General features: G+C 38.5%; 2 protein-coding genes across 2 annotated transcripts; one reads left to right on the top strand and one right to left on the bottom strand.

Moving 5' to 3' along the window:
* Window positions 1-3,848: 3,848 nt before the first annotated feature.
* On the top strand, window positions 3,849-5,778 carry LOC103702668 (subtilisin-like protease SBT3.11). Its single transcript, XM_008785185.4, has 3 exons — window positions 3,849-4,062; window positions 4,145-4,242; window positions 5,494-5,778. Exons 1-3 carry the CDS (start codon window positions 3,899-3,901, stop codon window positions 5,577-5,579), a joined length of 348 nt encoding a protein of 115 aa, XP_008783407.1. The 5' UTR covers window positions 3,849-3,898; the 3' UTR covers window positions 5,580-5,778.
* A 5,364-nt stretch (window positions 5,779-11,142) lies between these two features.
* LOC103702667 (DDB1- and CUL4-associated factor homolog 1-like) lies at window positions 11,143-25,147 on the bottom strand. The gene is made up of 14 exons (XM_008785184.3): window positions 24,803-25,147; window positions 20,707-20,788; window positions 20,467-20,583; window positions 20,172-20,347; window positions 19,182-20,088; window positions 19,001-19,098; window positions 18,475-18,898; window positions 17,770-18,369; window positions 17,520-17,699; window positions 16,866-17,417; window positions 16,422-16,532; window positions 16,058-16,176; window positions 14,330-15,944; window positions 11,143-12,094 (listed from the first exon to the last, which is right to left on the bottom strand). The coding sequence occupies exons 1-14, from the start codon at window positions 25,012-25,014 to the stop codon at window positions 11,393-11,395; spliced, it is 5,895 nt and encodes a 1,964-aa protein (XP_008783406.2). The 5' UTR covers window positions 25,015-25,147; the 3' UTR covers window positions 11,143-11,392.
* Window positions 25,148-26,181: the final 1,034 nt, after the last annotated feature.

Genomic DNA, 26,181 nt, shown 5'->3' with positions numbered 1-26,181 from the left:
TGGTCCTTTATAATAAAAGCAAGCCACTCCCAGCAAAACACCATCACAGAGAAGCAGAGACTCAGAAGTTCTCCAACTGAGAATAGGTATAGATTCTTTTTTTCTTTTCGAGGTAAGATGCCAACTTAGAGCAAAGCAAGCTGACAAACAAGCTTGCGAAGCAACCGAGGCAAGAGAGTGAAGTAGCTTTTTTTCGAACCAAAGAATCCAAGTTCTCTTCAAACAAAATATCCTGATCCCTCCTCGGTATCATCTGCATCCAAACCAGAAAATGCAAGCCACTGCAGAAAGTGGTCTGAACATATTCATCCTGTCATGTTCCTTCCATCTTTGTAAAGTTAGTCTAAAGATTGGTACATTGGGCATCTAACCTGTTTTTAAACAATTATTTGGCTGGGAAGCTTTAGCTGAAGAAATCTAAGACGTAGGGCTCTTGAATTCTCAGGCTCATCCGGAAATAGAGACGATTGGCTCCCTTGCCCATTATCATAAGGTCATAATAAAAAAAAAAGGTGTCTATTGATCTTTTTCATCTTCAGCAAAATGATCTCAGGCAAGAGTTCTATTGCATGTAGCATTGTAGCAAGTTGTGTATGGAATGCCAATGAAAAGCAGAAAAAAAACGGGCCATGGAAGAGAGAATGAAGATATCTGGATCTTATAGCAAGCTTGGTACGCAAGATAGATCTCAAACAAGCTGATCTCCAAGGCTTGGTATTACTTATTCTATAGTACATGTCCCTCCTGTCATGTGGAATGATCTTCAGATAACTCAGAGAAACATGATCAAAGGAGGACCAAGTCTTCGCATAGGTAGATGCTCAAATCTGCGAAGATCGCTAGTTGTAGAGATATACTAAGGAATGTTTACCAAAAAAATAAAAAGTATGCCAAGGGACATCATGGTTGCAGGCCTGAAAGTGAGCATTTATCCATTGATGAGAATGGTGAACTGAGGTATCCAAATTATATTCCAAACATTCACTTACTAGGTTGGTCATCTCGGTACCAGACACTAGTGCCACACTAGCACAATCTCGGTACGCCACCTATACTGGTACCTATACAATCAGTTCAGGCCAGTACAATGCACCTTGCTTACTAAAAAAATTTTAAGGCAGAAAATATATATGCTTTAGGAAACCTTTTGATCCTATGATTATATTATACAGAGAATGATTTAAACTATATGAAACCTATTCCTAGTATATCGACCTACCAGGGAATGCATTTTTCTCATCATATATAACCTTACCCAGCAAACACTAAAGCCAAATACTCAGAATTCAGCACTATTTAGATACTAAGCTAGCTTGGTTTGGTTGTCCCATTATCCTTCTACATGTTTATTTTCTGTTTGCCAACAATCTAACCATGATCATGACCCTTTCTCACCGAAGAGTTGCCCATCAAATTATAAATATTTAAACTCAACATCAACTGGATAATAGTAAAATTAACTTGTAAACAATAAATACACCATGAAATCTACAACATAAACAGTGAAGAATCAGTCTTTAAGATAAAAGCATAGCTAACTTTTGAATAGCAAATATCCAAAAGTGAGAATATTTTCTTTTCTTTCCTATTTCACTGTCATCCATCCAAATGAGCTACACTTTGATAACAACAAGCCCTAGCATATGGATCCTGCATCATAAAATAATGAAACAAGGTAGCACACATATCCAAGGAACCCACGAGATGTCGAAATCTTCATGGAAAGATTTTAATTTAGACTTCTCCTCCCCACGAAAACAAGACAAATCAGTAAATAACAATTAATCATAGTCACCATCTGTTCATTGTATTATATAGTATCAATACCGCACAATGCTCATCACGCCAGTATCATTATCGTAGGCGTACAAATAATAGGCCACTCAACCCTAGGTGAATGGCATACATTTTTGTATCTTTCCATTACTCATTCTCCTAAGAAGTTCCAGTATTTGAAGTAGATCATAGAGCATTTTCCAGAAATCAGATTTGTTATCATTATAGCTTTGCCTCCCTTCAACACTGCATCATTTACTCCCCATAATGGAATTCTAAAGTCAATCTATCAAGAGAAGATCTTTTAGCCAGCCATCTCCATTCTCGGCCAACTTAATTACCTATCTCTTACTTTCATAATTACAAATTAAGTATTGGAAAAACTACACTTTCACTCCTTCGACTTTGCCCCAGTTCCAATTAAGTAGTTCCTTTCTTAGAATTAAGATCTCTCCCTCTCTCTCTCAATTTGTGAACTAATCTCAGGACATCATTAGCCTAAGTCAAGCTGGTCCAAGGGCTTAAACGTTGCACAATGGACTGCAAAAGCCCTTGGAGTAGACAAATTAACTTGTCATCTAAGACCCAAACTGTGTCCTAGCAATCTACAAACAGACAAATTCAATTAGACCGAACCTCTATTCAATCAAAATAGGACGCTACAGAAGATTACTCAACTGATTTACTTAGGTGTTCTCAATATTTTTTACTTTATTCTATGTTATTGGTAATGGAGAGAGATCATAAACAAACATTATCGAATTTGAAATAAACTCGGGTTTTGCAGGCTGCTGTTGGGGTTTTAGTTGGGAGTTGAGGAAAAATTATCACCAAGTTCCTGCCACGAAACTGATGTTCAGACTTCTATTGGCACATGACATGAAACCCACAGGCGAAGTAACCAAGGGCATATGCTTTCAACTTTAATATGATATCTGACTTCAACCCTATCCGGTTTCAAGCTTAGACACGTCAAATTTAGATTGTTATACTATGTTCTCACATGAAATAAATCAAGCCGTGCGCCCAATACTATAATGCACACCTTTCTTGACCGAGATCTCGACAAAGACGATGAGCATTTGATCGTTGACAAATGGAAGGAGCTGCTTCATGGAAAGATATATATATCTCCTCTAGATGGTTTAATACCCGGTATCTTGTCGCAAACAATTTGTATTCTGTGACTGGAAAACAAATTTTCCAACGTCTGGTCTCGCCAGGAAAGAAGCCATGCATGACAAGTCTTACCATTCTACATCGCACAATATCACGGAAGCCTTCCGTGTGTTCAAATATATTTCGTACAAATACATTAATTTCCATTCTACGACGCAAATTAAGTTGCAAACTAAAAGACGCATTATTCTTCTCATTGGTTATTATCTTGCTTTACTCCTCCTCCTCCTACAAATGAAAAGTAAGAGAATATATCAAGATAAGGCAAAAATATATTTGATAATCTTTTTTTTCTGATTAAATGGAATCATGACCCTTCATTCTTTGTTGTATGAATAATACATATATACACTGAACTCTACCCCTCGTATCGTGCTGGCAATACTATTGTAGGTCTCGACTCGGCTGTTTTTGGTTTTAAATAAAAGTAAGAAAATGCACTGATCACAAGCACATATGTAAAGTTAGATAAAGTTCTTGACTTAATGGGTTCATGGCTGCACATAGATCCTCACATGAGTATCATATGTGCACCACATTAGTTTATTCTTATATTCAAGGAAATTTTACAAAAAATATATCTATTTTATACTCGTATTTGCAAAAGCAAATGAGGCCAAGTTCTTTGAAAGCAAAAGATGAACAAATAATTATAAGCTAGCAGTATTTGAAATAAATTTTATACAAATATACATGTGCATACATACATACATATGTATGTATATATGTATATATATAACATATATAAAAGATGCGCACTGTCTCTCTATTCAATCCAAAGTTGGAGGTGACGGTACTCAACCCCGAACCGCGTTAAGGAGCACCAACGAAACCAACAACTTTATATAAACTAAGAAGTCCCCATCAAACAGCCACCTTGAGTTCGTATTGTCTCATCCCTCTCTCTCTCTCTCTCTCTCTCTCTCTCTCTCTCTCTATTCTAATGGCGGAAGAAAACAGTACCAAGATGCCCGGCCACAGCTTGTCCCCCGCCGGTGATGCGCCCAAGGTTGATGATGCCACGGTTCGAATCGTTTACACGGACGTGCCCGAGGGCGAGGATCCTGAGGCCTTCGACCTCCGCTCCCTTGCCGCAGTCCTCGGCAGGTCACCACCCTCTCTCTTTCTCTCTCTCTTGTTGCTCTCCGTGAGGTATATATCATTAAAGATATTGTATGCTCGTTTGCAGTGAGCAGGCTGCGAAGGAGGCCGTGATCTACCACTACAAGGAGGCAGCAAGCGGGTTCGCCGCCAATCTCACTTCAAAGCAAGCCGAAGAATTGTCAAGTGAGTTTCCTTTCTTTTGTTTTCTTTTCCCTTTGAAATCTTAGTATTTAGATGCTTCATTTGATGCATTTTTTTGGATGCTGGGGTCTTCTGGTTTGGAGGCAGAATCTAGCTTTTTCTTCTTGTTTGTTTGCATATTATCAAGTTTTTTAAATGCTTTACTGATAGATTTTGATAACATATGCGCTGTTGATCATGTTATGTTGATGTTTTTGACTCTTGATTTTCGTGTTCTTTTAAGAGTGTTATTTTGAATTGCCGCTTTGACCGTTTGGTTGTGTTTCCATGGTTAATATTGAAAACTTTTTCACACAAAAACTCTTCAAAAGAGTTACGGAAGTTCATATCTCGGCTCTTGACCGACTATTGTTAGTGAAATTTGACGCTGGCTTTTTTTTTTTAATCTCTAAATACTGCCAATTAACTTAATATTCTTTGAAACATATAATTAGTTTTCCTCTATTTATTATAAATTGAAATCCATTCTTCCATACATCTCCTTTGAGTATAAAACGTGGATATTCTAGTCCACAGAACCACATTTTTTTTTGTTTATTTTTCAATTTTTTTTGGCCAAATACTTTTATTTATTTAATCTTCTATGAGGATCCGTACAGGTGTGTGTTTAATTCCACATTAGTTATTCGCTGGGTAGATCTTGGTTACTTCTACAAAATCAATGAACTCAAATAATATTTTTCGGCTAGCTATTTAGGGTGAGGTCTAAATTGTTACATCTTCGAAGTGTTTTGTTCCACTTTTTATTACTAAGTACAGGGGGTGTGACTAGTGGCACAAGCCTAATTCACAATTCATTTTATTCAAATCTTTCAGAACTTGGCGTTATATTAATTTCCAATAACTTACAAGCCTCGTTTTGGTGTTGAAATATGAAGTTGGTGGCATTTTCATGAAAATTGCTTGACATATATGTTTTGCGATCAATGCTTTAAGCCTCTAATTTGAAATTATATATCCCCCTTGGTTGATCCTATTGGCAATTCTCCATGTTCTGGGATGTGATTATCTCAGGCTATATTAGTTTATATGGGTTGCCTTTTGCACATTAAAACTGAAGGGAAAAAAAAAACAAGAGAGAAAAAGCCTCTAATTTTGTAATACATAGCATCTAACCTTTAGTTTTATTGTTAAAATTCACCAACACTACCTCTTGAGAGGCATTAATTAATGTCTTCTGTAATTATTCTTCCAGAAACTCTAATTCTTCTTATAATTCATTTGGTTGTGCAGAGCAACCAGGGGTTCTTCAAGTTGTGCCAAGTCGCACCCTCCAGCTTCATGAACCTGACACAGTCCAGGCGATGGGCGTTATGTGAACGTCCATGGAGAAGGCCTCAGCTTTGGGGCATTATACTAACTTTTTATTCGAGCTCTCTGTTTGCATTGTATTGTGTTCGGCAGCAGAGATCTATGTATTTATTTATAAGAATGCTCATGTATATGACATGGTATTTGGTGTGACTTATATGAATTCATTCATATATTAATCTCATTTTGGTTTGAGAGTATAGGTTTTACGCTAGGAATTCTAGTTGGAACATATTGTTGGAATACACCACAAGTCCTAGAATCTTGAAGAAATATTTGTATTTAATTTATGCATAAAATCCATTATAATTTTTCCCCAACGATCAGACATACATGCCGTATTAAGATACTGCGGTATATGGTTAATTGATTGCGAGGATCTATGCGGAGATGTGTTTACTTCCATATCAGCTATATATTGGTAGATCTTGGATAATTATACAGAAGCAAGGAACTCAAATAACATTTTTTGGCTAGTTTTTTAGGGTTAGATCCTGGGACGTGATAGAAGTGGTATCAGAGTAGATCTGACTCATGGCCTATGTAGACTAGAGGACACTGCAGCATAGGTTTCTGGAGGTTGACCACGAGTTGATTATGGTGCTTGTGATTAGATTTAAATGGATTTGAATCTTTATCCTGATGAGGAAGCCAGAGCTTGAACAGGGGTGAAAGTTTAATTACATATCGGCTATATGCTGAATAGATCTTGGGTACTTATACAATACAGGATTAAGAAACTCAAATAATATCTTTCGATTAGTTTTTTTGGATAAAGTTCTAGGACATGATATTAATATCAACTAATATCGTTGGTAAAGACATTAGACTGCAATATACAGTAACCAACAAGCAAGGGGCCGGGTGGGAGATAACCTCTGCCTTCCCCAGACAAGAAAAAAAAAGAAAAAGGAAGGAAAGAAAGAGAACAAGTACTGCTGCACTTGCAACAATGTACACTTGGAATTAACAGCTAACTAGGTTTTGTGCACCTTCATTGGTGTACGTTTTAATGCCATTTTACTCCTAGCAATCTTGCAAAAGCCTCTAGTCTAATACTTGCTGGGATACAACTAGCATAATTTTTTATTGTTGCAACTGCTACACTTGAGACCTAATACAAGCAAATCAAAAATATATATACATGCATTTAAGGTCCACCATCTACCAAATATTTGCTTGTAGAGGCCCCATTTTGACTTGAGATCTACAAGCAAATACACTCTTACAGAATTGGAGATGATACAAGCAACCACATGCCATATGATTAGCCATCATGAATCTTCTTTCTTATGCTTATTATTATCTAACTTGTTTCTCTTGCTTTTATTGAGGAATTTATCTTATTTGACTTCATATTATAGGTTAAGTCAGGCCGGCCTTGATTTATAAGCTTAATCTAACCTACCAATTGCCGCTTTTATAATTAAGGTAGGTAAACTTAGGGTTCGTATTTATCATATATTCTCCGGTTGCTTTTGTTGTGGTTACTAATCCTTCTTGTTGAGGAGGGCAAAACATTGTTGAAGGTGATCCAACAAAAAATATAGGATGATCACAGAAAATAGAAAATAATAATTATAAAGAGAGCTAGAAAAGAACTTGGAGAGGTTAAAAATTGTTGAGGAAAAATAGTATGCCAGTTTTCCAGCATATTGTCTCCAGAAATTTGCATCCTTTTTAATAATTTCCATGACCTCTTTCTTTTTCTTTTTTTTTGATAACAGAAAGTGAGGTAATTTACTACAAATGAACGAAAGAAATGCCTTGTACATCAACTCTAATGCAGTTTGCTATGGCTGGAACAATTACCATCACCATTACTGTCAATTAGTAGAGATATAATTATAAGACAACAAGTCGGAAACTGAAATTGATCTCAAAATTATAAATTATTATAAACAAATGTTAGTCAATACAGTTTGCCTTTGATTGCAAAATATGTTTTAATTATTTGTCAGAGGAAAATGAATTTTGAGATAAATTGTAGCACAAACAGTCTATGTTTTTTAATTTAAAAAAAAGGCTATTTGTACAATTGGAGACACAAAGCTAAATAGGCCTAGGCTGATTAAATGAGTTGAGGCCTTGATATACAAGCTCAACCTAAATTTCTAGTTGCCTAATATTATGTAGTAAGTCGACTATGGGATTTGTCTTTGGGTCAGGTTCATATAATAATTAAACCCATATTATTACTATACATCATCAAATCAAGTTAGATTCAGGTGAAGCGATCTTTTAATGGATGTAAATCTGGAGCAAAAAAATTACATGATCCTTTCTTTGGATTCATATTCGACCAATAGATTAGAGGTCTCTCACAGACAAGGCTAAGAGAATCCAACCATGGACCACAGCCGGCCCTTGTTTCTCCAAAGCTTGTATAGAAACAAATTTTTCCAGAGTAATGTTCACATATTTTTTATCAATATTGACCTATTAAATCCTATGACTAATTATTCTTCTCTAGAAACTCAGAGGTCAATCAATTGAAAGTATTTATCATTAGAATTAGAAAACTGGAAGTTGAATGAGATTCGAGTGGCGAATAATTTTTGAGCGAATCCGAAAACAACTTGCATGAATAAAGGCATTTGACAAAATCATTAGAACAAATATTCTTCATTCATGAATATGCTAACTTGGTCTCATGTATGCGATCCCTATTTAAATATATGCAAATATATTATATTTTTAGTTAAAATATTTGTCGTTTTAAAATTTATTGGAATTTTGAATTGCCTTAGAAGAAAGTATCGATCTTTGGTAGGATAACTTTTAGATCCTTTCTCTGTAACTACGATCATTTAAGCAAGAAGCTCCAATTGAAATTCTTGTCCTAATAAACAGTGTTTAATCTATTAGTTTAGTTAGGGAATCCACCCAGCTCAAGCGAGTCCAAGTGCATCTCACTGTCTCCACCTCAAGCAAGTCTCATGCGAGAGAGATGTATACTTAAATCCCTTTTTTTTAATGGGTGTATCATGCAATACACCATCAATTGTTTGCAAGGTTTCAACTTAAAGATCGAGTTAATAAATTATTCTATCCTTCCAAAAATATAGTTGCCAATTATAATATGATATATACAAGATCATGCAACATGTCAAAAAATATTATACAATTGATGTATGAATCATCTTTCCATCTTCATCTATGTCCGCTTATCAACACAATTCTTAGGAGTGGAATTCAAATTTAATCATTTTAAATATGTGAGGAGCTGTGCGGACGTATTTTTAGTCCCATATCGGTTATTTGCTAGGTAAATCTTAGATAATTATACAGGATCAAAGAACCCAAATAATACCTTATGGCTGGCTATTTTGAGTGAGGTCGTTATAAATGGCATTAGAGCAGATTCGGCCCATCATCTATGTGGACTAGGGGACATTGTAGCACAGATCCATTGGAACTGACCATGGGTTGATCGTGGTGTTTGTGATTATATTTGAATGGATTTAAATCTTTAGCCTGCTGTTATGTTGTTGCAAGATCTCCAGATAAAGAAAAAAAGAAACAAAGCTCCATAGCTTCGAGGTCTGTTAAAATGATTCCATATCCTTTGAGGCTAGAACTTTGAGAAAAGTGGTGCATATTAGGCGTAATATAAGTTGGCCCATTTCCTGTTAACTTAAACTTTTGGGGTCAGTTAAATGGAAAATGTATACTTGTGAAGCGTAAGAAGAAAGGCATGAATGGTTTTGATCCCATAAGAAGCATCTATTGCTATGATTATTCTTGAAAAATACACTTTCATTTCTAACTAGTAGAACTCTTATTTCTCTTCTTTAAATAAGTGATAAACTATTTAAATTATACTTTTACTTAAAAATAGAATAGTTCTAGAGCATTTAGAGCACCCCATTCCAAGACCTGTTACATATGTGCTCCATAATAAGTGTAGGCTTAGGTTCATGAATGAAAGCTCGAATACTTCATGTTATAATTTCTTTATCGCTCTTCGATCATCCTTGTTCTTCTTGGATGTTTAAGGTAGAGTTTGACTCCTCCTTGTCTCAAGAAAGCAAAAAAAAAAGAGTAATTTTGTTATAACAGTAAAAATTATTTCTTCTCTTCCATCTCAAAGTCGATGTGTCGAATTTTTACATGCAAGCAATATGAGCGAACGCATACAAGATATGAGATCTACAGGGAAAATTATGAAGAACTCATCCACTTCAAGGTGCGATCATTTTCGACATGGCTTAAAATCCATTATTCTTGTGTGGTTAGAACTTGACATGTCAATTTAGGAAAAAAAAATTGTCAACTTGCAAATTGGATGGAGCACCCAATACCAATCCTTACATGTTGCTTGACCCAGCTCTCAACCGAGATGGAAGCCAAGTTTTGACTTTTCAGGAACAATGAAAGAATATCTGCAACTGGTCCAATGATAGAGTCCCTACAATTTGATATTACGCAAAAAGTCAAAAGCTGTTTCCAAGTCCATTTCATACTTCGGAATAAAAGAAGTCCTTCCATAACATCTCTTGGATGCGTTATTCTCCCCCGTATGTCATCCACCAGCACACCAATCTTGACGCGTAGAAATCTCATTGCATCAACCATTGTGAATCCATGAATGGGAAATGTCTAAGTTCTTACCTATAGTTAATATCTTTAACTATAGTTTTTGAATCCTCTAATCATTTTTGCAATTAATTTGGTTGTGCAGGGCAATCAGGTGTTCTTCAGATTGTGCCCAGTTAGACCATCCAGCTTCATGGAAATCGAGACTATATATGTGATATGTCTAAGGATGTGAAATACATAGTTGCTTTGCAGTACCGAGCAGCAGATGTCTTGCATGTCCGTTCTTGTGTGGTGTTCGGATTTAATTAACAAATATCTAATCTCGTTTTGATGGCTAATTTTATACTGGGAAGCTTTAGTTATAACCATTTGCTTGGATCCTAAAATTATTACCATGCAGAATAAACTGTTTCGTGTCCTCCATGAGGCTGTCATAAACCCTCCGGTATTACACCTGCCCATCCATGGTGCTTTTGAGCGGTTGATTTTCGACACTTCTGCCATTGGAGCCGAGCTTAGAGCTGTATTGCGAGACTTATTTTGGGTGTAGCTTGCATTTACCATGAAGAAGAATCAGCTACGATGATCGAATGCATCTGAAGGCTCTTTTCGGATCTTACATATTTATCAAAAAACAAACAGTGCAGCTGACTAAGTAGCCTCTCTCACGGTACCACACTCCGATGAATTCCTTTGAAAGAACCAAGCGATTATTCCTCCCCTTCGTTAGCTTCTTTTTTTAGATTTTGTCGACTATACTCATGCACGAATGATGTGAGGCGCTGTTGTACCAAAAAAAAAAAGAAAAAAAAAAAAAGAAAAAAAGAGAAGAAGAAGAAGAAGAAGAGAGAGAGAAGAAAGAGCCAACCATACCTACGGCACGTGCCGAAAACTAGTTTCCACCAAATCCCTGAAAGAGCAACTAGTCCAAAGTGCATTCCCACCTCAGTAACCAACGATAAAATATTAAAATGGACAACTTTTTTTGAGTGAATACTAAAAAAAGGGACTAAGAAAATTAGATTAGTATGAAACTAAGCCACAGATGCAAAGAATTGCAAAACGGGCATTTATTCTTTGCCACGGCCAAAGAAAAAGAAAAAAAACATTCACTCTTCCTTCTCCTCCACCACACCTGATCCCCCTTTACTTACATGCCCAAGTTGCCTCGATGTTTTTTTTTTTTTTTTACCACTCCCTCTCCCCTTAGAAATCAGGAAACCAATAATTACATATAGGATTCAAAATTCAATTTCATAAGCTTGGCCCTGAAACAATTTTAGAACCCAAAAGCATTGGCAGCAAAATCTTCTTCTCCACTGCTGAGAGATTCCACCACCTCACTGTCATCTTCATCGCCCTCAGTCATGATTTCCAGCAAACCATGCCCCCCTTCCAAGTCCAAATCATCAACATTAAAATCCCCATCCTCATCGAGCTCATCCCCGCTGTCGATATCATCCTCATCCTCATCATTACTCTCGTCATCTGAGTCTGTGCCACCATCACCATCCAAATCAGCTCCAAGGATCGGGTCCACATCTGCCTCCGATTCATCATTATCCTCGTCCTCCTCCTCCGTGTCAACCCCATCATCAGGGTCGGAATCATCATCGGTGGGTCGTTTCCTCCCAACCTCAAAAAGCCGTGCAGAGGAGTGCATCTCGTCATGGTCATCCATGGTAACAGCCCCAACAAAAGAATCGGTGGGATCGGTAGCAAAGTCGAGGACGCAACGGTCTACTTGGACTGTAGCAATGTCGGAGTAGCTCACAGCATCGATGGTGCGGAAAGCAGAGAACAGAGGGTGGCGTACACGGCGCGTGAGAACCGCTGACATGATGTCCTCTGGGTTACGCCTGAGAATTGCATATATGACATCACCACCTCCATTGAATGTGATCACCGTTTGGTCCAGAGAGGGCACACTTCTCAGAAGCTTGAACTTTCGGAGATCCCACACCTCTGAATTTATGATAGCCTACACAAGTTCAAAATAAATAAGCATTAGTTTTAGCGTCCCAAGCTCCAGAGATCCCACACGTTTAAAAATATAACCTACTCGCAGCACCTTCCAGCTTAGCATGTTTCAGAATTTGGCCACCAAGAATTGAATCTTTGAAACTTGAGAAAGTATGGAAAAGTAATATATCTCATTTAAAAAGAGGGCATTCAGATTACAAATATATGAGTTAGTGGTAGTCCAAATTGCCCAAACTATACAGAAAAAGAGGGCATCCAGAACATCTAAATGTTATGGACGGAATGAACAAGTAATTTCTGCGTAGCAGTGTTGTTTGTAACTAGTTTCATCATTACACAAGCTATTTAGCAGATCCTTGCATCGGAATGCAATCTTGGTCGCAAACAAACAATAAACAGCCGGACACAATTTTTTTTTATTATCAATATATACTTCCATCGCATATGTGCAGAGAGATAGGTAACTAGGAAACTGCCTGTCATTTAAAAAGTTGATAGAGTTCTAAATGATTGGATAAAATAAGTATATATTGTTCAACTTCAGAAAGAAATCATTTTGCATGTTATGAAGGGAACAGCTTCAAACTATTTAATGATGGAATTTGCAAATAAAAATACAAATTATTGGATTTAGTTTACAAATTTGAAGATTCTTATAATCAAAAGTTCTTGTACATTGGAAACTTATTTTATTCATCAAGTTGTCCCAAAATAAAATTTATTTGCGATGACGAAAATTTTGCTTTTTGGCAACTAGATGCTTAAGCAGTAGAGCATTAGATTTCGAAAACATGATTCTTTGTTAGGAGACATCTTTAGCTTTCTAAATCATCTCTACCAGTTTATATTTACATTATAGGAATCCCCATGACCAAGGTTGTCAAAATGCCTAGGCCGTGGCACCATGAAACTAGGTAGAAGGCTTAGGCAGCAAAGAACACACTCAGAGCATCTATATATAGTACATGCTCAAGGTTCATATCTGATACTTGAAAAAAATCATATTCATAAATGACAGGTTGTAAACTACTTAAGCTATTAATATTATCATCAAACATCAAGCAGTGTCTTCAAGAACACATAATAAACAACAAAAGCAGTGAGAGGGCAGATTGACAGACAGTTGTCATTACATGGATGAGGGAACACCAAATATGAACTGCTTTGATCTTGGGTAGTCATTAAAGCATTTGAAATATGCACTCCCAGGACAAATGCACTCCAAGGCTTATTGAACACACACCAACTTATCTGATAGCAAATAAAATACATGAAGAAAGATGGCTAGAATTTACTGTGATCAATAATATCATAAGTAGCTGCCTATCTCATAAAATAGCATCCTAAAATCACGTGCCTGACTACACACCAACCTAGGCGCTCAGGCAGCCACCTCTCCTCGCAGCTTCTAATGCACCAGGTGCCTAGGCAGTGGGCTGCCCATGAGCCTAGACAGCCACATGTGACAACCTTGCCCATGTTTGAATTTGGAAGCGGACGAAACTCTTTCCACCCTACACGTATTATAAGTTTACAACCATTCCATATATATAGCTCTCTCAAAAGGGTCTAAGAATTCAAAATCAACAATGGGCCATCTAAATTGGAGATCCACACTGTTAGTCGTGATCTATGAATACCTAGAAACAAAAATTCATAGGCTTAGTGATCTCTTATTTGACCAAGTGAATGAAAAAATGGATTGTACCAATTGTGCTAGTGTGTTAAAACTGTGACAGGCATATAAATTGACAATCAACTCTATCAATATAATCTACACATCCTAATGTACAAACATACTGAAATTCCATACATTTGATGCTTAAGACATAGTAAAACATGTTGCCATTAAAGTAGTCTACTTTCGGACCCGCTAAATGTACAGGTACTAGACCATCAAAGCATTAAATATCTGGTTTCTAGGTGTTTTTCTTTCATAGATCATGATCAAAGCTGCAGTTCTCCGATTTGGATGACCCAACTATGACTTTCGAATCAGAGTCTTTTACCAAACGTTAAGCATGTAGTCTGTAGTCCAACTCTCTCTATACATATGCACACACATACAAACACATGTAAATACGCATTATGCATACAAAAGAGGTCAACTAAAATAGGCAATCATATACATTTATGTCATATATATGCAACGGCGTGCTAATAAAATGAATGCACTCATGCATTTGTGTATATAAAGGCTTGCTACTAAAGGTGGCTGAGAGCAGGCTCATACCTCATTCCCAGCAGGATGAAATCCACCTCCACCATAGTCTGTGAACTGGTCAAATCGATGAACAGGAACTGCACTCCGCCTATCCCACAAGACTCCATTCCACAGTAACATTGTATCCGAAGGGCTGAAATGTATAAGAGACGGTGCATGCCCTCGTACAGGGCCATTATGGCTATTTGAGCTATCAGGGAGCCTCAGCTCCACATTGCAGGTCTGGAGATCATATAGAAGAACCTCACGATGAGATGTGTCTGACGAGAGGGCTGCAAAAATGGTCCCTGAGTTGCTAAAACGTGCAGCCTTGCATCCTTCAAATGAATGCAATGGCCCACCAGAGATGTTGGTGGCATCCCATAACCTTACATCAAATAAGCCCGAAGAAAGGACCAGCTGACTTCCACCAGACAAGGCTGATTGAACTAGAGTAACAGGAGTTTGGTGGCATGCCTGACTATCCAATACATTTCCATTAATTGCATCAAATATCTTTAGCTCACCAGAGTGGCACCCAATTGCAATACGAGAAGAATATCCCAGAAAAGTGATGCATGTTAATAGGGCAGTATCATCTCTGCATGTCCGACATGGCCTGAACCTGCTGTAGATAAATTGGCGGTCTCTACGATTGGCATGGATCCCACCATACTGTTTCCTAAACTCACGGGTGCTTACCCTTGCTGTCACATTTGCAGGTGCATTGAGGTCTCGGCTAGGTTCCGGACACACATGTGGGTGCAAGAGAGAGAGTGGTGGCAGCGTGGTTATTGGAGCTGGGCACTGCCGATGCTGGTGCTTCAAGTATTGCACAACCAAAGAGTCAAGTGTCATCCGTTCAACATTTCCAGATTGAGGGTCAGCTGGTAGACCAAGATGGGACATGGGTGTTGTTGGTGCCCCAGAAGTGCTCTGGTACTGAAAATCATCTGAAACATCCCCAACGCCACTGCTCGATGTTGTCCGACTAAAAGGAACTCGTGGAGTATAACTAGTGGCAGGAGATAGACCTGTCCCATCTGCTGGCAGAAAAATTCTACGACTGGAATTTGGTGTCTGACTAACTGGAGACTGAAGAGCAATCTCCGTTGTTGCAAGCCGCTTTGTTGGTGATGAGGAAAACAATTCCTTCAATTCCTTTAATTTTCGTTTCATCGGTAGCAAAATTGGTGTTTTAAATGGGGGTTCTGCATCTGTACTAGACTTCAGAGATGGAGCTTCAGCTCCCCCATCAGGTGCAGATGGACTTTTTAAGGCGCTGGATGTTTTATTAGTAACGGATGAATGTGATGGAGGCTGACTTTTTCCCTGTGAAAAACTGCAGCAGGAGAATACCGGCGATTTCTTCTTTGATGAAGGCGTAGCTGAATCAGACTTCAGACCAGAATCCTCTTCTCGTGGGGCCATCTTTACTGTCTCTGAGAGAAAGCCACAGGGTGCACGGCCAGATGGCCACTGAAGTTGCACATTTGAAGTTTCTTGGACCGAAGTTTGGTGAAGTGGAGGTGTTGGCACTCCCAATGATGGCAGAGGTGTCAAATCAGCCTCCTTCTGTAGCAAAGCAGCAGTAGCTGTTAAACCAGATGCCTGAAGATGTTCATGAATCAGCAGTAACAGCTCCCTGTAACCCCCCGAAAAGAAAAAGAAAAAGAAAACAAGTCGTATGAGAACAGATTGCTGCATTTTATAACCTTTCATGAGACCTTCTTTGCATATAAATGAAGCTGCAGAGACCTGGAATGATAAGTAATAGGAGTAGCTGCAGCTATTGCAGCCCTTTCAATGCGCCTCAGTGTAGGAGCAGCAGCATCGGTAGCTGCCAAGGTGCTTGCCCGCCCAGAATTTGTTATAACCTGGAATATTCATTGATATCAAATAAATCAAGGACATTTAAATAGGAAAGCAATACAATGTATCAATAGCAGTCAGCAAAACCACAAGACAATATACAAGAACTATTCACGCACAACAACATCCAGACAAAAATAAGCTCAATTTTAGCTACAAATACACACATACATACATATGTGTGTGTGTGTGTCCGTGCATGCACCATAAATATTCAGATGACTGCAGGGGTCAGTCTTCTTTTACTTACGGCAATCAACTCGATAGCCACTTGTGCCAGCTCAGTCTGCCACCTGCCCTGCTCGGTTACAGATGCCTGGCTGCCAGAATCTCGAATGAGCTCTGACAGCTTCTTCCCCACCTGAAATATTGGAAAAATAGTGATACAGATCAAGCAACCATTCTACCTATCTCGAAAACATCCATATAATTCGTCTGACAAAATAAAGAGGAGGGGGGGAGAGAGAGAGAACCAATAGACAACAGAACACTAAAAAAAAAAACAAGCTAGATAAGATCCCAGTTCTAAAACATATGTTTGTTGACCAATAAGCCAAATGTATAGCCTGAACTACATGATACAAATTAGAAAATAAGGTGCATATTCTCATGTCGTGTAAACACAAGTAATAGCCAAAACTTGTTAAACCTTTCATATCAAACATCAGATGCAGGATACTAATTAGTAAATTACCTGAAGCTTTGTCAATATATGTGCAATTGTTTCATCTCTAGCTAGACCAAGCAAGACACGGCATGCCAGAGCCCTAATGCAGTCAAGAGCAGCAGGAGGAGTGATCATCCGAGGGTGTAGAAGATGCAAAAGAACTTTTATACCATTGTTTGCTCTGACAGCTTCCCTTGCCTGATGATATCCTTGTTCCAGTTGAGCAGCAAGGCCAGCACAACCAGCACCAGGCCCTAAAGATATTCTGCGGTCTCCAACTACACCTGCTGAGACAGCTGTTTGTGAATTATTACCTTGAAATGGTGTACTTAGTGCTGCTGCACTTCTTTCAGCCAAGTTCGATTCTCCATTGCGCTCCCGAGACTCATTCTGAACAGTTGATGGAACAGTACGATCTGAGACATATCTCTCAGAATGCCTCTCCCTATTCTCCGAGGGACCATTTAATGTTTGAACTGAAGCAGACTGCTGACCTTGTGCAGGAACAGAGGGTTTATTACTAATCGAAGGAGGAGGGCATACAAGATTTACCAACACATTTAATGCTGGGTGGATCACCTGGAAAATACGAAAAAATGAACAATGATCTTAAATTTATTTTAAAAATTGTATAAGCATGATGCTGATTTACTGCACTGAGTCATGAAAATCCTACTATACCTCAGGATCTACATAGCCAGCACCATTGGCAGCATCCAAGATGACTGCCATGCCCACACGGTCATTGCTCAAAGTAGCATTAACAATTAATTTCCGGCTGTAGGGTACAAATGTGATAATATGAAGAACACCCAATGCATATTGTGCCAAATCATGCAGATACCGCTCAACAGGTGGTGCCTGCAACGACACATCATATTAGGTCCCTTGAGAAGGGATCAAAAAAAAAAGTCAGCAACTATACTTGTACCTGACACAATTCCAACATGGTTATATGCCCATTGGAGGCTAAGAACTTATCCACCACAGGCCAACGAGCTCTCACAAATGCAGGCCCGAGCTTCCTGTCACGCTGTATCTGGAGAAGCACTGAATCCATAGCTTCATTGCTGATGTCCAGTGGTTTATATGCAGCCCTTGCACTTGGATTACTCCGGGATACACCACGACTGCTTTTATTTGGACGAAGAGAATCCGCAAGCAAGAGAAGATGGGCTCTGAAATACTGGCGTAATCCAACACAAGTATGATAAGCAATCTGCTTTTCTGATGTTGTGAGGACTTCTGCAGGCGATCGATCATTTCGGAGATTTACATTTGGCATACCTAATGTTCCTGAGTTTCCACCTGATCTAATGGATGCAGCACCATGTAACAGATTTAACATTTTTTGTAGACCTTCTTGTGTGTCAAAGGAATCCAAGACTGCTCTGAAGACGAATGCAGAAGTGAAAAAAATAGCTGCATTTTTTCTAGCTTGATCTACAGGGCACTCTAGAAGTTGAAGTGCTAACTCAACCACCTGATTCACCACATCAGGTGGAAGAGCACAAACACGTTCCATAACACCCTGCACATATTTTTATGGGAATTATGAGCTTTGAGCAATCACAGATGGTGCATGTAAAATAATTAAGGTGAAGAAAAGTCGGAGAACTTGAGCCTCCAATATTACCTGAAGAGTACCAATGGTAAATAAACAAGATGAAAGACCAAAGAAGGTCTGTGAGAATCTATGAACAGAGAGAAGTTTTTGCATGCCACCACGATCCACAAATAATGCAGCAAATTTCCGATGAGCAGCTAGGGCGCAAATTAGTTTCAGAACTTCAGGCAACAATGCTAAATGATCAGGTGCCAATTCTTCTTTAAAACTGCGTTGCAACAAGGCAAGGCAGACATCAACACCCTTTTCATGCAGAATGGGTCCCAAAGCCTCAACATATTCTCCCAAAATTTCAAGACACTGAATGCAGTATTTTTCCCTAAGCTGTGCAAGAGATTCATCATCCAAAATAATGAAATCTTCCAGTTCTTCATCCTCTTTGGGTTCCACAGCTTTTGCATCCATCAAATCCTCATCAACCTTGCTACAACTCCTGAAAACAACCACAAGATTCCAACATTGAATGAAAAGAACTTAATGCATGAAACAACCAGGGGGTTAGGAGTGAAATGAGAGAAAAGGGAGGTGAAGTTACCGTGAGACCTCAGTTGCCATAGCAGCATCAACAACAGTAGATGCAGCTTTAGAAGCGGCTAAAACTGCAGCTTCTTCATCACTAGTATTTTTCCAAACCTATAAAAAAAAAGAGCAGCTAGTATATCGGTACTATTGGGGTGGGGTGGGGTGGTGCGCTTTCATCAAAGAATAAAGGTTACCTCCAATGCAGCAGTCTTTACAAGTTCAGCTGCTGCATCACCTGCAGCTTTGATTGCCTCAGCAGGTGCATTAGCATCTCTAGCTTCTGCTTCCGCAGCTCTTATTGCTTTCTTTACCATTTCAGATATATCCCTTGAGCCAACATTGCACTCTCTAAATCTATCATCATTATCCTCTCCCACAACAAAAGCATCACCATCAATCCCGCTTGCATTCTTTTTCATATCAACCACTTTTTTGATCTCTTCATTTTCTGGTATATTCGCATCACAGGAACCCCCAATAATTCCCCCTGATCGTAATCCAGAACTAGGAGATGTCAAAATCATTTCATTTTCTAAGGTACCTTCATTAGACCTTCCTTTCCCTCTGGTCCTTGACCATCCCCTGTTGACCCTTCGCCTTGATGAGTCATCCCTCACATTTTCATTGGCATCTTCATCTCTAGAAGATCTGCCCGCAACATGTCTATCACCATATTTTGACTTCCCATCAAGCAAATTTCTGTTGTGACATCCATCACCAGAAAGATCGGCATCTTCTTCAACCATGTCACATGTACCAACAACTTCTGACGAAGAATCAGTGAGTTCAGATTTCAATGACTCACCACCATCTGCCCAACAAACTTCTCCATGTGCTTGCCTGATAGCAATGTTTCTATCAGCACTTGGATCACCCAGAAAACCTTCATCTACAATCCTTGGACCATCCAAACGAGATGTATCCAGAACCTGTCGTGGTCTACCTCTGTTTTCTTCTCTACTTTTTGTAGGCCTAGCCTCCGTTGGAAAACTAGCATCCCTTTGACTAGAAATGGCCTCTCCAAGGACTCTTATGCGCAAATAACGCATAAGTTTTGCTGACAAACCTGATGTTAACATATCTTCTACCACTTGACCACCCCTGAAAAAATCAACATGAAATGCATAAAATCATGCAAAAAAGCAAAGGTAACAGCTCAGAATACAGCCAATCAAGTCACATACCCGGTCAATGATATAGCAAGAAGCCCAGTGGCATAAGTCCTCAGCATTTCAGAATCTGTAGGCTTGTTACTCCCCAATTCTTGCTTCCAATTGTACTCATCACCAGAAATTAAAGGATCCTCCATCACCCAAGATTTAATATTATCCAGGACAGCATCATCAAAAACATGAGGATACTGGAGAAGGATTAGATGCAGATTATCCATGGTTAACCAAAAGTGAGCAGACTTCCACAGATATTCGAGACTGAACATATGGAAATTAAATTAGTAAATCAAACAAAGAATTATCTAACCATCCAAGCTAAAGAGCAGCTGAGAAGTATTCTGGCAGCAGCTGAACGAACGGTGACAGAGTATGTACTTTCTGACAAAAACTTCGATGATATTGCCTCATAAAATTCATCATTTTCCTGAGCAGAACAAGCACAGTTTTATAGGATAAGAAAAGCACTTAGAATAAGAAAAAGTAACTAATGTTCAATTCTGGATTCCAAGTTATGGCATGCAAGTGAAATGCAGATGAAGATACATACCCGCACTAAGTTACACAGCCTTCCGATACTATGAGATGCCCGAGCATTGTTCAAAGATGAACTCCCGGACTCTTGCACATATCTGATTCAGATAAGATAAACAAAGAAAAGAAAAGAAAAAAACTATGAGCTCAGAAGGAGGAGATGGATATGGCATTTGCATGGGACACTTCAAAATTTATCTGAGTGAAATAAAAGGATTCTATCCTCCTCTTTCTGGTTGCAATTTCAGGTGGAGCGACATAGCAAATGATCCTAGTATCTCACAGTTAGGTGGATTTTTTCAGCCCTGTAATAGTGCTTTTGTGTGATAATATGGGATTTCTGCTGATGTTCAATTCTTTTACCTTGATAAAATGTAATAGTGCTTTTGTGTGATAATATGGGGCTTCTGCTGATGTTTAATTCTTTTACTATCAATAAATGCACCATGATCATTCAGATTTTGATTGGATTATGAGGGTGCCAGAGAGCATTATAATAAGGATAAAGAATGTTTGCTAAGGTATTTCACAAACTCCTTCAAATATACCAATAACTAAGGAATTAGCGATTCAAGCAGCAAAAAACAGGAGATTTGTTCTATTCAAATGTATGAAATCAATTAACAAAAACCACAATTATAGAAAAATCAACAAAATATTAGCTAAGAATAGATGAGGCTGATCATTTGAAAGATAATTGCTGCAAAGTAGACAAAGGTGGAATATTGCAATCACTTAGGAGAAATGATGGCTACAGAAAGTTAGAGCACTAAGTATTCCATAAAGAGTGCATATACTTTAAACTGAACTCATTAGTTTAATCAAACATAAGGTCAGACAGATCCTGAGGTTATAGACTCACGTATGTGTGTCAGGTGCAAGCATGCATCTAAATACTGAATCCTTCTGACATCTAATAATGTATTATTAGGGAACCAATACCTAGCGTCTTTGAGGCAATGGAATGGAATACCCAAGAATCAGTTTCATGCCTATCAAAATTGTGAAATCGTCTTAGGAACAAGATATGACACCTTAACACCCAACTGGAATGCCTACTGTAACATATAGTTTTTTTTTCCTCAAAAACTATATATAGACTCTAATGTTTTAAAAACACATTATGTTAATATTAATTGATATCTAGGAAAGAGGTATTTGGTGAGTGGTGAGTACAAATGATTAGGAAGCAGTATAAATAGATGACTGTGATTTCCTTAATCTATTACAAGTCAACAATAGATTTCAGGCCTTTGAGTTGGTAAAGCATTAACCAGGAGAAGAATCGAGTCATTTGTCACATGATCAGTTTTCTAACATTCATTTTAGTTTGAGCTCTTTATGACATGGAGTGTTTGTGACAATTTAGGGTTCATTTGTTAACATCTTCTGGTACAAGGACCATACTGCTAAACAGGGGTTTTGTTTCTCTTTACCGAGAGCCTAATCTCCCAACCAAAGGGTTTATGATTGCAGGCTACAAATAAGGGACATTCTTTCTTCATCTGATTTTCCTCTTCGTGCAAGACCTACCACAGCAAATCTGGGTTATTCTCTCTCCCCCACCCCCACCCCCACCCCCCTTTCTCTCCTGATCCACTTTCATCTGTTCTTTATTTTTTGCATCTTTTCCTTTTTCATTTTCCACTGCAGTTTTTCCCCTCTCCCTTGCTGGTGGACCTAAAGACACAATCCAACTACTCTGTGTGGCCTGTAAACCCTTAGCCACAGATTACCACATCAATTACCACAAAGAGTCCAGCTAACCACTTCTTAGGTGGTCCCCTTCTCCCAAAGTGCCAAATATCCTTCTTCCTTTCACAGTAACAATGCATGCTACTTCCTTTTTAGCTACCATGCATGATCAATCTCCTGGTTCGGTACCAGCCAATCATTACTCAACCTATAAAAAACAACCATTTTACACTTTCTGCCAATATCCCCTTTTTCCTTGACCCTACCAGCTTCTGCTTCAGATTACGATCAAACCTTAATCAGCTCCAACAAATCTATTTTTCTTCCAAACCTGCACCTAAAGTTCTCCCTCTTCTGTACATTCTAAGACCAGTCATAGGTAATTTAGGCACTTTATCATTTTCAAATCCCACTCAAGAGAATCTTGTAATTCATAAAGAAGTTGATTTTTTTTAAGACAAGGGGCATTCCAGATCATCGACAAGTCTTTAACAATTCTTTGCATGCTTTAAGGAAATCTCTGAAGAATTAGACAATAATCATACAGTTGGGGCTTCTTAAACTTGAATTGTGTTGGACACTAAAATAGATATTACTTTTACTTGCTTCGTTTTCTGAAATTTAGGTGACCGTTATAGGTTTGAACTACATCAGTAGGTCAGAAATCAGTCCATATTTTTTTAGCAATGTGGGTTTTCGTAAGCATCAGAAAATAAGCGGTTGTGGAAAAAGTGCACTAAACATATATAGTGAGTGGTGTTTTAAAAAGCGGCTGCAGGTTATGTGTAATCAAGGGACCATATAGCGTATATGTGATATGCAGGATACATATACAAGCACATATGCAGTTAGTTTTTTTCTTTTAAAACAAATAAAATATATTTAAAATTAAAAAACAACAGAAATAACAGTAACATGTTTTTATAAATATTATCAATATTAGTAATTAATAGAATTAAGGATTAATGCTTATTACTTAGTACTAATACTAATTGCAATGTTTTGTAATACAATTGAAACACATATCTAATCCAACGAATAGTTTGAACATGCACCATGTGTACTGGCTCATATAAGAGTGTGCCATATATTTGGCCTCATAATGCTAAGTGGGCCACATATGCAGGCATAAAATGCTCAGAAAGCCACAAATATATCTGCATAGTGCTAAATGGCAAACTTTTCATATGTTATGCACAAGGACAACACTATACAGACATGTCTCCAAATCATTGAAAACAGCTAAATTTTAATTTTCAATCCACAAAAATAGCTTGCATCATCTAGATGGTAGTATTGACTGCAATAGTTTTCCAAATGAAATCAAGCCCATTATACACAAACAAGAAGCATTATTTCAGAATAAAACTTAAGAATCAAAAAACCTCATGCACATCTCTAGCTTAAAGGCAAACTGCCAAAAGGTGGATTGCACCAAACTGACCAGCTCACTCAAAACCCAGACGCAAGCAGTCATGTGGGAGCAAATGATAGTCAAATTTTAACCAGCCAAAAACCACCTTACTGAAAATGGAAATCCAATCCAACAGTTAAAAACAATGAGTAAGAGAGAGATAATGCTATGGCAGTAAAATATTCCAATATGTACCATTTTCTAAATCCCAGTCATGAATATTATTCAGCCAAAACCCGATTCCTTTAATTAAATAAACAAAAAAGGACAGATAGGCAAGCATTGCTTTGTCAAAATTCCACGTTAGGCCATTCAAAACAGTAATGTTTAGATTTGTTACTTGGGTGGTTCTGGTACTCGGTCATTCTTCCTTGCACAGGAAGAGCATATTACCAGCAGTCCAACAGAAACCGCACACATGCAGTCCAACTTAAGATTAAAACTAGCAACTAATTAAAATGAGCATGCTTGTTTTACAAATGGAAAGGATAGGGATCTAGCCTAACATTATCGCCACTACATGGATACTGAACGATATTATTGTTTACAAAAACCAATCTTTCACTAGTTCTGCCAAAGAACAATAAGATGGGCATCAGCCTTCACGAGAAGGGACATTATGTGAGATCGTAAATGAGGCAAAATATTAATAAAAAAAAAACTAGAAATCTCATGGTCCCAATAACCCCTAAATTAGCCCTCTAGCTTCCACCACCTAAGACTGGGAAAAGATATAAACTATACAGCGCAGCAAGAAAGCGCCATCAGAAGTTCCCAAAAAATTAAAAAAAAAACAGAAACGGGCAAAGAAGAAGACCATTGATAACTAAGGAAATAGATCATCAATCAGAGAAAAAAACCTAGTATTCTCAAACCAAACTACCACCAACTCCCGGCTCAGGACCCCGAACATGCCAACCTCCAACCGAAACCGTAGAATTGGAATCCAGGTCCTAGAATTACGGGGCGCACAAACTATAACGAGGAAAAAGGAAGCGAGTACCTGGATTCTTGGGCCTCGAGCATGGTGGCGAGGGTGTGGAGGAGCCTAGGGTTAGGATTCGCCTGGGAGGCTACGATCTTGGAGATCAGCTTCTGCGCCCTGGCCAGCAAGGCCTCGTCCTTGCTCTCCCCCCTCGCCTCCTCCTGTCCCACCGCCGCCTCCGCCGCCTCCGCCGTCTCGGCCGCCGCCTCGGAACTCGCCATCGCCTCCATCGACGGCTCCTCCTCGTGTGAGGGCTTGTTCTTTCTTGCGGAGAAGCGACCGAGATCGAAAGACAACGGCGAGATAGAGACAATGAAACGCAGCCTAAGAAAAAGAACAAGCGAGAAAAAGCAAGCGAGGGAAAGAAGAAAGGAGAACAGACTGAAGGGCGAAAATGGGAGGGGTTAACCCATCCCGTCAGACCATTTTAAATTTCACAACTGCTGTATCGACACGTGTTTTACGATCAATCTACAACCGTTAGATGGGAAGCTAGGGGTATATTACGTTGTTCCGCGGGATAATACAATGCGGAAAAGGTGCGAACCCGCAGCCTGGAATCTCGAAGCGTCTTTGGGCTTCATCGTTTACGTGGGCTGTACCGCCTCCGCCTGGACGGACAGCCAGCGAATATATTGGGATGTCTACGTGGCTAATATTAATTGGTTGGGAAGATTTAAGGAGCCGGTGCGCCATGTTGGAGTGTTCGGTCGAATGAGTGTCGTCGCTTTGTCGGGGGAAGTGACGTCGCTGCGGCTGGAAATGGGGCACGCTGGGCCGGGCCACACCCCTGCCTGAGCCCGGCAACAAATTTTTCTTTTAGAGCTTTAGGCCGGATTTAGACCAGAAAATTTGGACAATTCAAAACTCAATAACAAGACATAATTTTTTTTATTATTATTTTATTGAGATTTTATTTTATATAATAAATTTTAAATTAAGACTGAACTAAAGAATAAATCTGAAATGAAGAATAAAGCAAAAAAAAAGTAAATAGAAAAAAAATAAGTAGAAGATAGAAAGTTCAGATTCCAAATGAACAAATTCAAACTCGAAAGAAATATTTCTGATTTTGGAAGATTGGGCTAGCCCTAAATTGTCGATTTGGAAATCACCCATTCTCCTAAATTCTTCTAATTTAGAAGAATTTGACGTTTGGTGGCATTCTTGCAAAATGGGACTGATGGTTCTAGCAGCGATAAATCACACTATAAGATTTCAAAGATTTCAAATATGCCCTCTAGAAACTCTTTCGCATATTGACATTGGCATCAAAAGCAGTCCAAAAGGTATTATTAAATTACACATATGTACAAACAAAAAATATATTCTGTACCGTGTTTTTACAAAGTTATATCAGCTACAGTTTTTGTTTCCTTAGGAATCTTCTTCTTTCA

Source organism: Phoenix dactylifera, chromosome 1, assembly GCF_009389715.1.
Source record: "Phoenix dactylifera cultivar Barhee BC4 chromosome 1, palm_55x_up_171113_PBpolish2nd_filt_p, whole genome shotgun sequence".
NCBI classification, from domain to species: Eukaryota; Viridiplantae; Streptophyta; class Magnoliopsida; order Arecales; family Arecaceae; genus Phoenix; species Phoenix dactylifera.
Note: the sequence above shows the minus strand (reverse complement) of the source record. Positions and strands in the feature narration are given on the sequence as shown.

Coding starts and splice junctions, on each gene's coding strand:
- LOC103702667 (XM_008785184.3), bottom strand. CDS start 25,014: ATGGAGGCGATGGCGAGTTCCGAGGCGGCGGCCGAGACGGCGGAGGCG. Junction 18,899..19,000: donor ATGGCAACTGAGGTCTCACG/GTAACTTCACCT, acceptor GGTTGTTTTCAG/GAGTTGTAGCAAGGTTGATG. Junction 17,418..17,519: donor CTGGCTATGTAGATCCTGAG/GTATAGTAGGAT, acceptor CGTATTTTCCAG/GTGATCCACCCAGCATTAAA.
- LOC103702668 (XM_008785185.4), top strand. CDS start 3,899: ATGGCGGAAGAAAACAGTACCAAGATGCCCGGCCACAGCTTGTCCCCC. Junction 4,063..4,144: donor CTTGCCGCAGTCCTCGGCAG/GTCACCACCCTC, acceptor GCTCGTTTGCAG/TGAGCAGGCTGCGAAGGAGG. Junction 4,243..5,493: donor GCAAGCCGAAGAATTGTCAA/GTGAGTTTCCTT, acceptor TTGGTTGTGCAG/AGCAACCAGGGGTTCTTCAA.